At 38.6% G+C, this 13,095-nt stretch overlaps 1 protein-coding gene across 1 annotated transcript in view; it reads left to right on the top strand.

The window, feature by feature from the left end:
• Positions 1 to 13,095, top strand: part of LOC131154848 (dolichyl-diphosphooligosaccharide--protein glycosyltransferase subunit 2) — a 44,736-nt gene that overhangs the window by 29,060 nt on the left and 2,581 nt on the right. The window contains exons 15-16 of the mRNA XM_058107636.1: positions 12,638 to 12,749; positions 12,833 to 12,916. Of these exons, the coding sequence (XP_057963619.1) occupies positions 12,638 to 12,749; positions 12,833 to 12,916 (196 nt within the window). The remainder of the gene's footprint in view (positions 1 to 12,637; positions 12,750 to 12,832; positions 12,917 to 13,095) is intronic.

Genomic DNA, 13,095 nt, shown 5'->3' with positions numbered 1-13,095 from the left:
AGACAAACTCAGTCTTCTTCAAACAGGCCAAGCAAGGTGCTCTCCATAAGTCCCAAGTAAAAAGAGAATTTCAAAAGAGATGGTAGCAGTCTCAGGACTGTTAAACACAGCATACAAACATCTGGGGACAATGTCTTTGAAGGCCTCCTACTTTGCAACTGGTTGTTGGTATTAACACCACCAACAACATGAATGCTTTAATCTTAGAAGGAACTTCAGCCTTCCAGACATGACAATGAAGAGGAAAAGACAAACTAGGATTAATCAGATGAGTCAAGAAAGATTTACAAATTACAAGAGAAAGGCAAAGAAGAGAGCTACTCTACCTCCCTATCATTAATATTTATTTGAAAATGAAAAATCCAAGTATAATTACTACCACTAGGTATCAAAAGAAAGAAATGACAGCATTATGAAATATGAAATATGGTAATAGGGTGCATTTTTGGGAGGATCTGTGAGTGGGTGAGGTCCTTTTTGAGTTAAAGGTGCCCCATTTGTTTAAGATTTCTTCTCCATAATGCATGAGATAGGGATGCCCTCTTTTGTGGGTTTTTCATTTTTTCAGTAATCTCAATGAAAGAGAGGTAGATGAGCTTACTACCTTGCTTTCTGTGGTTCGATCATTTTGTCCCTGCAGGAAGGGAGAATGAGAGAGTGTTGGAGGGTGATTCTTCAGGGATGTTCTGTTCTAAGTCCGTCCTCTCACATCTTTTAAAAGCTCCTTCTTCCATTGTTTTTCCTCGAGGCTTGTTGGAAAATTTGGACCTTCATCTAGAATTTGTTACTATTAGGACTATTTTGCATGATATGCTTCAGATTAGAAGGCGTCACATGTCTCTCAGCCCTGAAATTTTTATTATGTTCTGTGAGACTTATCAAACGAATGTGCACCTTTTCCTGCATTTTAAGGTGGCATCACACCTCTGGAATGCTCTCTTCTCTTATACAGGTGAAGCTTGGGTGAGGTTGTTGCCCAGAACGTGGGAGATTCCTTGCTAATAAAAACATAGGGACTTTGGCCGTAGTAGAAAGGGAGGTGCTTTATGGAGCAGAACAGTTTTTGCTACCTTATGGGCCCTGTGGATAGAGAGGAACACGAGAATATTTAGGGACCCCAAATTTTAGATTGGTGTTTCTGGCTACTTTATGGTCCCACTTTTTGGGGGTCTTTTTGCATTTACTGCTGTCAGATATTCAAAGGGATTGGATGGCAGCTATCATGTTGCTTTTCTTGTCGTAGCCTTTTCGGTATATTGAGGACATCTTGTCCTCTTTCATTGTATCTCTTTCTTTTTTTTGGATTCTTATTACAGCTTTCTCTTATATCCAAAAAATAAAAAAATTAATAAAGACAAGGAAACAAAATTGATAATGCAGAATCCCCCAACTAGATATCCTCCCAACAGTGAATTCATGACCACTCACCCAATTTATATTTAGTCCAAGGAATGAATAAATGGTAAACTTGTGAAGTAAATAAATCTTCAAGGACGCTGGAAAATTTTAAAAAAAGGGCAGCCCAGTGCACAAAGCTCCTGCGTATGCGGGATCCGGGGAAGGGGCGGACCACAATGGGTCTATAGTACGCAGCCTTACCTTGCATTTTTGCAAGAGGCTGTTTCCATGCCTTGAACCCGCGACCTCTAGGTCACACGACGACAAACTTACCGTTGCGCCTAAGCTCCCCTTCATCCTTAAATTACATCCTTACCGTTCAACTATGTTGCAGGGAGTTTGCCTGAGTTCATTTCTTAAGGGGCTTGTGAAATAAATCTTCAAGGACTCTGGAAAATCTAGTGCTCAAATTACATCCCTAACACTCAGCAGCACGGCAGTGGGTTCACCTCTATGGGAAACTGCCTTAACCATTTACTCAAAAGAGAAGTGTTTTTAGACACCAACCTCCCAAAGCCCAAGGCCCCATCCTTAGACCTACAATCCACCTCTCAATGAGCCAAATGATCCCTCCTCTCCTACCTTGAAAGTAAACCCTTCAAAAGTTTCTCAAGTGGAAAGTTGTTATATGTTGTTTTCTACTTCAGTGTTATTGTATAATTCTGTTCTCGTACATCAGTATTTTAAATTGGAACTCTTGAGTGTTCATGTATTTCAGGATGCATGATACAACATGATACACGATACACTAACAAGGCAAATTGAGACACAATACTAGCTGTAAGACAATTATGGTACTGGCACTTGTATATGTATTTATGTATGTGTACATGTATATTCTGTAAAGCTTCCATGAATACAATTTGCCCCACATTTGGATTTTGGGAAGTTGCTGCATCAAGCACCCTTTTCATTGCTGAATTGCAATACTGGTACATGAGTGTACAAAATTTTACTAATTAGCCATTTTAGGCATGTTTGTAAGTTACAAAACTGTAAGTGTGGAGTGGTGTTTCTTTTGTCTTGCTGATGCCTATGTCTCCATAACTCCTGAAGTCGGGTTTGGCTTCATGTCCTGGCTTTGGACCGAATTTTATGCTTTGATTAGATGGATTTTCTTTTCAGAAAATTAGAAATGTTGAATGGAGGAAAGCTATAGTAACAAAGCACTGTCATCAGAATGCTTGAAGACTACTAGGAAATTTCTTGGCAGATACTTAAGGCCTGTTTATTCGTGGAAAGCAGTTTTCATTTCCTATTTCCATTTCCAGTTCTCTAGAGAATTACAAAGTTGCTTTGTTCTTTTCCAATTTTCCAACAGCATGTAGGAATCTTGGAAAATAAATGCTGACAAAACTAGAAAAAAGGTGGGAATTTTCGTAGTTCCTTGAAAAATGGAATGGAAAATGAACACTGTTTTTTAAAATAGAAAGGCCCTTAGACTTCACTTGAAAAATGGGGCCATTCTAGTGCATGAGGCTCGTATGAATGTGGGGTCTGGGTGGTTGTTCTGATTTATGCTGTCTTACTTCACATGGGGAGATGATGTTTTCATGATCAGAGTCACCGATGCATGCCAAGGTGTCACGGTCTGACTATTTTCACACCCTTGTGAAGGGCCATGCGGCGCTAGCTAAAGCACTCTTACTTAACTAGCCAGCCTATCGTTTATCAACATTCATCCACGAAGCACTTTCATTAACATTCATTCAAATAGCAGCGGAAACAGTAATCAATTCATGAAAGTCGTGGCAAGCAAGTAGTAAACATTGAAGCAAACGTAATTCATTAACAACACCTCTGTTGACATGGTGTGTTTAGCGAGGGAGGCAAGTACGCTAAACACGTTGACAATAGCTAGTGAGTTTTATAATGATTGATGAACACTCACCCTCCCCTAAAGAGGTTTTTATGTAATTATCATCCTGGCACTAGGAAACATAAAAGTGATCGAGGAGTCATACTGTCTTATTTGGCATACAAAGATACTACTAGTAGAAAATAATCCTACACTAGTATTTACATGATGGAAACCCATCCCAAGCACACGAGATAAGCGGTCATAGGCAAGCATAATGCCCTGAACAAGCTTAGCTCGTGACATTCTCCCCCACTTATGCGGTCGACGTCCTCGTAGACTTTGGCGGTAGGTACACTTCAAGTTTGTTCACGAACGGTTGAATATCTTTCGCAGAAATCCAGCTTATTTCTTTTTCATCAAGGCATTTCCACTTCACTAAGATCTTCTGCTACTTCTTCCTTGAGGATATGAACTTTCTATCTGCAAGGGATCTCTTCAACTTCACGTTTGTCAGGTTGCACTGTCTTCAATTCTGCTCTGTTCGGCTGACTTTTGCTCAGGTCATTGGTGTTGGCGTTGAACGGCTTGAGGCAGCTGACATGAAACTGCGGTCTTCTCTCCTGATCTGCCCACTTTTTCATCTGCGTAGAAGCTTTTTCCAGATAGGCTCGGGAAAACTCCGCATTTTGTCTCCATTCTTTGGTGAAGATGTACGCCCTGGGACTCTTTCGTCTGTACGACTCGCTCATTGTGTGAGGTAACAGCGGCAGCTGGCCTGTAACAAGCTCAAAAGTGCTCCTGTTGGTTGTTAAGCTCCTTTGGGCATTGCCACAGAACGGAGCCACATCAAGTAGTTGCACGCCATTCTTCTGGTTGTCGTTGACAAAATGGCACAAGTACTCTTTCAGCAGCTTTCTAAATCTCTTCATCTGTCCGTCTGTCTGTCGATGATAACTCGAAGAGATGTCAAGATGACACCTGAATATCCTAAAAATTTCTGTCAAGAAGTTGTCAGTGAACATCAAGTCGCGGTCACAAACAAGAACTTGGGGAACACCCCAATGTTTCACAACAGTCACAAGGAACAATTGTGTCGTCTCCTCTGTCGAATAGTACTTTGGTGCGGCCATGAAAGTACCATACTTCTTCCGCTCCCCTTTGTCTTGTTGGCAAGTGAGACAAGTTTTGGTATAATCAACCACAGCATCCCGTGTGTGCGGCCAATAACATCTCCCCAATAGTTCTGTCATTGGAGTCATTCTAGCGAATACCCCTCAACGAACTTCCTGCAGTATCTAGTAAGGCCAAGAAAGGAACGCAACTCCTTCACTGTCGTGGGGATCTTCCGTTCTTGAATCATCCTTACCGTCTCCATACCCCTCCGGATACAACCTTGTACACCATATGACCAAGGAATTTGTTGCTCCACTGAGTGAAATAGCACTTCTCTTTCTTCACATCCAGATTGTTTCCCCTCAACCCGTCGAACACCTTCCGTAGATGCTCTTAATGTTTCCTCTGAAACAATACCGATGCTCCCAACGGTGTTTTTTAAGGGCAAACACATCCCACTTCCAATTCATCAAGTTGTTTCCCCAACTCTACTATCTCTCGAGGCACAATCCGACATGGCCCTTTAGCAGGTGGTTTCACTCCTGATAACAACTCGATCTCATGCTCCACAGTCCGTCGTGAAGGCAAATTGTGAGGCAGCTTATCCGGTAATACCTCCTTATCCTCATCTAACACCGCTTGGATGGTCATAGGCTCCAGCTCTTGGCCTACTTCTTTGTCTATCACCACCGTGATTAGACGTGTCTGCTCACCCTGACCCAATCCTTCATTGAGTTGTATGGCTGAAAGGGACTTCCCGTCGTCTCCTTTCGTTGTAACGACTTGCACCATGCACGAGTGATCTCCCATTAGACACAGGGAACCAGCCGAAGGCATTAGCATTGCTCTGGCCCCCCTTAGGAACTCCATTCCTAGAATGACTGGAAAGTCATCCAATGGCACCGCTGTGAAATTCGCATGACCTTCCCACTGTCCAAGCTTTGCAGCCACTTTCTTGGCTACTCCCAGAGTAGGCTGGGCTACAGAGTTAACTGCTTTCATGTGTCCTGTATCCTTCTCTAAGAATAAGTTGAGTCTCCATGCTTCTAACTGCGAAACAAAATTATGAGTAGCCCCCGTATCCACCATAGCGCGGGTACTCTTCCCATTTATCCTCAAGTCCACAAACATGAACCCTTTTGCTCGTGTAACTTTCGGTGTTTTTGCTTGCTTTTCCATTGCGCTCACCAGCCGCACTAAACCCACCCTCGGGGCATCATCCTCTTCCTCCTTACTTTCCACCCCTTTTCCCGAAGTAGAAGCTTGTAAGGCATTGAGTAATCCCTTGTGTTGACACTCACTCACTCTGTGAGATCCACTACACAAGTAACATGAAATTTTACTCTTCCCCTTTCCATTGGGTATGTTGAACCCTTGAGACGACGAAGCTTCCTTTGAGATTGATGATTTAGTGTCGGCTCCCCCACTCTTGGGTTTGCCTTTCTTGAAAGACTTTCTACCGTTTCCCTCTTCGCCAAACCGTTTGGATGAAGCGGTATCCTCACCAGCGTAGTTAGTCAAGCGTTCTGCAGCAGCTTGTTCAGTTGACAAGTCTTGAACCCTTTGCCTATGAAGTTCAGTTCTTGCCCACGGTTTCATCCCCTCTAGAAAATAGAACAACTTGTCCTTCTCTGACATATCCCGAATATCCAACATCAAAGCAGAATATTGTTTCACATATTCCCTGATCGACCCCGTATGATTGAGATCTCTCAGTTTTCTCCTTGCATTATACTCAAAATTTTCAGGAAAAAATTGGGCCTTGAGCTCTCTCTTCAAGTCTACCCAACTATCGATTACACAGCGTCCAATTTCAATCTCTTGGTACTTGGTAAGCCACCACAGTTTGTCATCACCAACCAAGTACATGGTCGCAGTATTCACCTTTGCCTGTTCTGAGGCCATCCTCACAGCGCGAAAGTACTGCTCCACATCAAACAAGAAATTCTCTAACTCCTTGGCATCTCGGGCACCCCCATACGTCTTGGGTTCTGGCACCTTGGTCTTGCTAACTCTCGGAGTGTTGGAGTTCCCCATAGCAAGAACCATCAAATTCACCTTTGCATCCAGATCAGCCATCCGCGACTGCAAAGTTTCAACTGTGTGGTGAAAGTCCTCTGACACGTCGCCTATCAAACTTGCTTGGTGTTTTTGTGATCCCATCACTTCATCAACAAGTTCTCTCATCTGGGCCACTTCCGCGGCCATAGTGTTGGTTGTTGTTTCAACCTGTGCTTCCAGCACGCTGATCCTCTCAGCATTGTTTGGTGCCATGGTCACTTACCAAGGTTTTCCAAATCCAACAACGAAGGCAATCGAATTCACGTAGCAACTCAACCTTGGGCTCTATTACCAAGTGTCACTGACTTAGCTCTGATACCAAATGTCACGGCCCGACTATTTTCACACCCTTGTGAAAGGCCGTGCGGCGCTAGCTAAAGCACTCTTGTTTAATTAGCTAGCCTATCGTTTATCAACATTCATCCACGAAACACTTTCATTAACATTCATTCAAATAGCAGCGGAAACAGTAATCAATTCATGAAAGTCGTGGCAAACAAGCAGTAAACATTGAAGCAAACGTAATTCATTAACAACACCTCTGTTGACATGGTGTGTTTAGCGAGGGAGGCAAGTAGGCTAAACACGTTGATAATAGCTAGTGAGTTTTACAATGACTGATGAACACTCACCCTCCCCTGGTACTATCATCCTGGTACTAGGAAACATCAAAGTGACCGAGGAGTCATACCACCTTATTTGGCATACAAAGACACTACTAGTAAAAATTAACCCTACACTAGTATTTACATGATGGAAACCCCCATCCCAAGCACATGAGATAAGCGGTCACAGACAAGCATAATGCCCTGAACAAGCTTAGCTCGTGCCAAGGCCTGCCCTTTGGCTTCATCTGATTTTACATGAAGTATTTTCTGCTATAAAGTTATCTTCGATGCAAACTATTCATGTAAAATTACTCATTGTACTCATTATTTGGTGTTTTAACTGATGAAAACATATACAAGTGCTGCACCAGCTTAGGGCCCGTTTAGTTGTGGAAAACAATTTTCATTTTCCATTTTAGACTTTTGTTTGTTCCAAATATTGCAAAATGTTAAGCTAATTTTTCATTTTTACAGCATTTTTATGAAATAAATAATCAACAATAAAATATTTTCGCACTATTTGCTTGTGGAAATAATTGTATTTTCCATTTCTAATTTCTCAACTAATTACAAAAATACCACCTTGTTTTTCAATTTTCCAAATTTATATTGAAAATTGGAAAACATATTTTTATTTATTTTTCTGGATTTCTAATTTTTACTTCGCATATGGGAGCATGGAATTTGGATATTGGACTTTAATTTGTGTGGATTTTGTATTAATTTTTTCCCAAAGCCACACAAATCTAAATTCAAGCACTAAAACCCATGATCCCAAATACTACCTTATATAATTTTTGAAAAATTTAAAAATTGTTTTTCACATTTAAACTCTTTATTTTTTTACCTCTTTAATATGAGTCTTGAAAAACTAAAAAATAAGCTAAAATTTTTATAATTCTTTGGAAAACAAAAAAAAAAAATAGAACATGTTCTCCACAATTAAACGGGCGCTTAATGATTTTTTATTTTTATGAACTGTGAAAATTTGCTTGCTAGGTTAAAGTTTTAGAGCTCTCAAAAATTGTTATATGAGAGCATGTTTGTGTGTGTGTTTTAGAGAGAGAGAGAGAGAATTGTTGGTTAGATGATCACTTTACCTAAAAGCTCAAGCTATTACGTTGTGGGCAATGCATATCAGGCCTTAACAATCTCTTGCACGTGCAGCCCAACAGCATGTGGAGACAAACAATAAACAGCACCCATTACAGGGATTAAGATAATTCTTAATGAACAAATAATAAACACAGGCAACAAGACTAGAACCCAAGACCTCCTAGCAACCTTGCTCTGATACCATGTTAGATATCCACTTTACCTAAAGGCTTATGCTATTAGGTTGTGGGCCAACAATTTATATCAGGCCTTAACAGTGTCCAATTGAACTCCCAAGATATTTGAGCTTGATTTGACCAACCTATAATGAATTTAAGCTCATCTTGAACCTTATTTTCTCATTCAAGTTTGACTTGGAATATATATGAAATGAAGTGCTGTTTGTCATCTTTTGGGTCAAACTTTTCCTTGGTAAAGTTCATTTGATAAAGAATAGAACATGGAACCTACATCAGCACCTGAGCTTGAATTGATAGTAGGGGATTTTGAAGCTTAGCACTTTTAAAGTTCAATGTTTTGGAGCCTCAAGTTGTTTCTGTAGGTAGCTGGATATGCAGAATGGATATTTAACCACTATTCACTATCCCCTCCTCCCCATGGATATCTAACCACTATTCACTAACAACCCCCCCCCCCCCCCCCCCCAAGGGGGTATCATGAGTCTCCAAACACACCTAACTATTTCTGAATTGAGTAATTCAATCATATGGAATATTTTCACTAATCATAGTACTTCGGTGGAAGTCCCGTTCAGAATCTAAATTTTTACGCTTGAAACAGCTAATGGTCACTATTTTAAGCATTTAAGATATGGTTTAAAGTGCACATTATAAGTGGCTTGTAAACTTGCTTTCAAGGCAATGTCTCACTGTAAGAGCATAAATTTCCAGACAACTTATGACACTTCTTGAAACCGTTATCTGTAGTGTATATTATACTTTGGTTAATTAGTTTTGATTCTTATGAACTTTGGTTTCTAAGTCTGGGAACATTTTGAGGAATATTAATGCAAGGATGGTAAATAATGGCTTGCCTGACAGCACTTATGCGATAAGAAATTCAAATATGCAAATAAAATATGGTCATGTGGAAATCACTTGACAATTTTCTTGACCATATTAAGTTTCTTTGTGGTGACAAATTCTAGCTTTTTATTAGAAACAAATTTATAGATATCTTGTATTTTATGTTGCACTGCCAGCATGTGATGGGTTCTGTTGGGAATAGGGTCGTACAAAAATTACAGAAAAACTGAAAACCAGACTGAAACCAAACCATTTCGTATTTCCGATCATTTTTGCACTTTTGGCTTCATTTCCTGATGTCTTTCAAAATAGGTTTTCAGTTTTAGTTTCGGTTTTGCCGTTTTGGAAATACCAAACCGAAAAAAACAAATAACTGAAATATATTTCAATTCTTTAAATTTTAGATATTATTTCTACATTTATTTGTTAAATTATTTTAAAATTTTAATTTTAAAAATGTTGAAATCATTTGTATAGATCAATAAGCATGGGCCAAGGCTTAAAAGACCGTCCTCTTTGTATGGTGATAGAAGCCTTTTATACAAAAAGCTTGGTGATTCCACTTTCTTTGGGACAACAGGAACTGCTACAGCAGTGCAAGTGTGCAACACCTATTACTAGCTGGGGATTGATTTGTCCCACATTGGTTGCATAAAAGATGGGGGAGTCCTCTCTCCCTTATAAAAGCTCAGGAGGCCACCTCAATACACATACATTCCCACCATGGGCTTAAGCCAATCTTCTACCTTGAACTTAGGACTGGTCTTATTAGGCATTTTTTACGAACTGTTCAGTGAACAATGGTGGTTTAAATGAGCAACTTGTTGAAGAAAAAGGTTAAAGATTTCAAAATTTGGTTAGTAAACCAAACCAAACAAATATGATTCATTTAATAGATGAACCGTTGGTTTGCAGTTTGGTATCGGTTTGCAATAATTATAAAATGCAGAGTTCAGTTTGATCATCGGTTTTGGGCAAAACCAAACTAATCAGAATCAAGTACACTCTTAGTTGGGAATAAGTTAAGTAAACAACATGTGGAAACAACTGGGGCTGAAGGGGGAAAGCTGTCTCATATTTTGCTCCAAAGATGATGATGATGTTTGTGATAGTCAAATATTTCTTGAAAGGTTGCTTTTGCTGATTTTTTTTTTGGTTGTATGTTGAAGAACAATTTTTTTTTTTTCTGTTGCATGTTGAAGAACATTGCAAAAGCAAAATAATTTCAACTTTAACCCATTTCTAGAACTTAAAAAAATTACAAACTAGGGGAAAGACCAACAATGGTGTCCAAGAAGAATTGAGTTGCAAATTATTGATGATTAATGCCTGATGTATGGACTCCTAGATTGATTTTTTATTGGACTTGACACAAATATTGGATTGTGTGGACTCAAAAGAAAACCAGTTGAAAATTAAGTAAAAAAATATGTGAGATGTGATATTATGGGATAATTTGGTCACTGTTTCATTATGGAAAGAACTTTTTTGTGTGTGTGTGTTTTATGTTAACTGCGGTTTAGGAGTTCTATCTGATTTTGGAATTTTATGCTCATAGCTGTTAATTTTTTTTTGCCTTCAGTTCTTGGATTACCCTCATCTTTCCTTGTTTTTAATGGATAGGTTTTGCATTATAATTGTCAGTATCATTAATAGCCTTTCACACACTTAAAGGAAAAGGTTGAATGTTTGCAGCCCTCTGATAATCCCTTGATATAATTATTTGTGTTGTACTATGAATTATCAACGCAAGAAAATCATTTTAGATATTTATCTGCTCAACACATTGGTTTTTTTTTTCCTTCATTGCTTAGATTTTAGTTAATTTTATATGTTGTATTATGGTTGTGATCTTGCTATCCTTTCCTAGTTATTGGTACCATCCCTTATTCTACTCCATTTTGTTGTTCAATAACATTTTGTCTTCTTGGCCCTTTTCTTATTTGGATGGTGTGCCGCCTTAGTTATATTTCTAACCCTTTGTCTTATTTTCCAATATCAGGTTCGTCTGTTGATTTGTTTTGGGATAAATATTGTATTTTTTGCTTTACTATGGGTACTTTTGTCAGGATGCTGTGGGTGCATTTAAAAAAAAATAATTAAAAAAAAAAAACTTATCCTGCGAGATTGGATGCTGATTTTAAAAAAAAATGTATTTAGCAAGATTGGATGCTAGTTTGTTTTATGTCTCTTTTTTTGTCTTCTATTTTTATTTTTCAATTCAGTTTGGAGGTTTTCTTACCGTCCTCACACTTTCTTTCTTTTCTCAATGTAGATTTTTTTTTCTTATCAAAATAAATTTCCAATCCTTTGACTTAGTGGCTAGCATATTCCCTACAGAGGGTAGTTAATTTCATCAGATAATGCTTTCTACCTATGTCAGAACCTGTATTTATTCTAGGTGTATAAATCGCACTATGTTTCCCGTATTTATGATTTTTTTGTTTGTAGATTTCTATTAAGTGTTTATCACTTAATGTTGAAGGTTGGACTCCACATTGGAGGTCTTGGGTTTGAATACGGGTGGGAAACGATTTGGGTGCCTCCCATTATGTAGCCCAGACCCAATGTGGGCTTCCAATTAACTGAAAAAAAATATATATATATTCAGTACTTAATTTCAGATGTGTGAATTATTAGAGTATAGGTCCATCTAGAGCAACTAGATACAAATCACCCTCATATGATTTGGAACAATACATTGAAGTTAATGTTTTGGACTTTGTAGAGTTCTTTAACCTGCTTTGTTCTTCTTTTATGTCAATGTCTTTACTAATGATTATACGAGGTGCATCCCTCGCTTTCTCTTGTGCATTTGTATGCTTTACTTTCATTTTCTTTTTATTTACCTTTACTCACTAACCCCACTAATTCTGTCTCATCTCCATATTATTGACTCTTTGAAGATTAAACTACTTAACTATACAAAGCCTTGTCCACTCATTGGGATCCATTGAAAACTTTTTTTGGCTGATTTGCTCCTTTTTAGGGCAACTCTTCTACCAACTCATTGGCCATTCCATCATATGTTTCTTAATATTGCTAACCCAATTTTTTTAAGATTCGCCCTTGACATTTCAACCTTGAATTTAATTGCTCCCCAGCTACCATCTTGGTGAAATTGTGACATTTCTTAGAGTGCGAGTTAAACCATCTTAGCCAAGTTCTCCTCATCCACAATTGGAGATATTTGTGAGTTTTTATGCCCGCCCTTAACATGTCTATGCTAATTCCATGGACAAATGTGCTAAAATTAAGTAGACTATGTCCAGTGTGGCCTTGTCATATTATTGGGAAATATTGAATACACAAAGTATAACACATGTTTTACTGTGTCAGAGAACATTGCCCACATGACATGAACTCTGCAATACAAAATGAGTGAAATGAGGAAATGTTATAGCTATAAAATTGATTTTTTTTTGGTGTGCATTTTGTGTAGTTTTGAATTCATTCTGGGCTAATTTTTTATCATTTTAGTTTGATGTGTCATCCTATATTTTTGATATGCTCAGGCTAGATTTGGCTGGACAAAATACTGTTTCTTTATCAGCAAACCATCTCCAAAAGTTACGTCTATCATTTCAGTTGACCACCCCTCTTGGGAATGCTTTTAAGCCACATCAGGTTTGTAATCAACTTTTTTCTCATGTTTTAGTGATATTCTTTCTTCATAGCCAATTTTTTTATATAAGTTTACATGGCTGCAGGCATTTCTCAAGTTGAGACATGAGAGCAAAGTTGAGCACATCTTTGTGGTGGGAGGCTCCGGAAAAGAATTTGAAACAATACTAGTTAAGTGCAATTGGCTACATCTTTAAGAGATGTTAGCCATCTCTTTCATTTTTAGTTCTCTTTTATCCATTTTTAACTTTAACCAATAAAGACGCGCTGTAGTGCATAATTATTGTATTGAAGTACATGTGCAGGCCAAAATATTGGATTTAACTCATCCCATCCCATGGCTTTGCTA

The sequence above is a fragment of the Malania oleifera genome, chromosome 5 (assembly GCF_029873635.1).
Source record: "Malania oleifera isolate guangnan ecotype guangnan chromosome 5, ASM2987363v1, whole genome shotgun sequence".
NCBI classification, from domain to species: domain Eukaryota; kingdom Viridiplantae; phylum Streptophyta; class Magnoliopsida; order Santalales; family Ximeniaceae; genus Malania; species Malania oleifera.
This window is presented reverse-complemented; position numbering and strand designations above follow the sequence as displayed.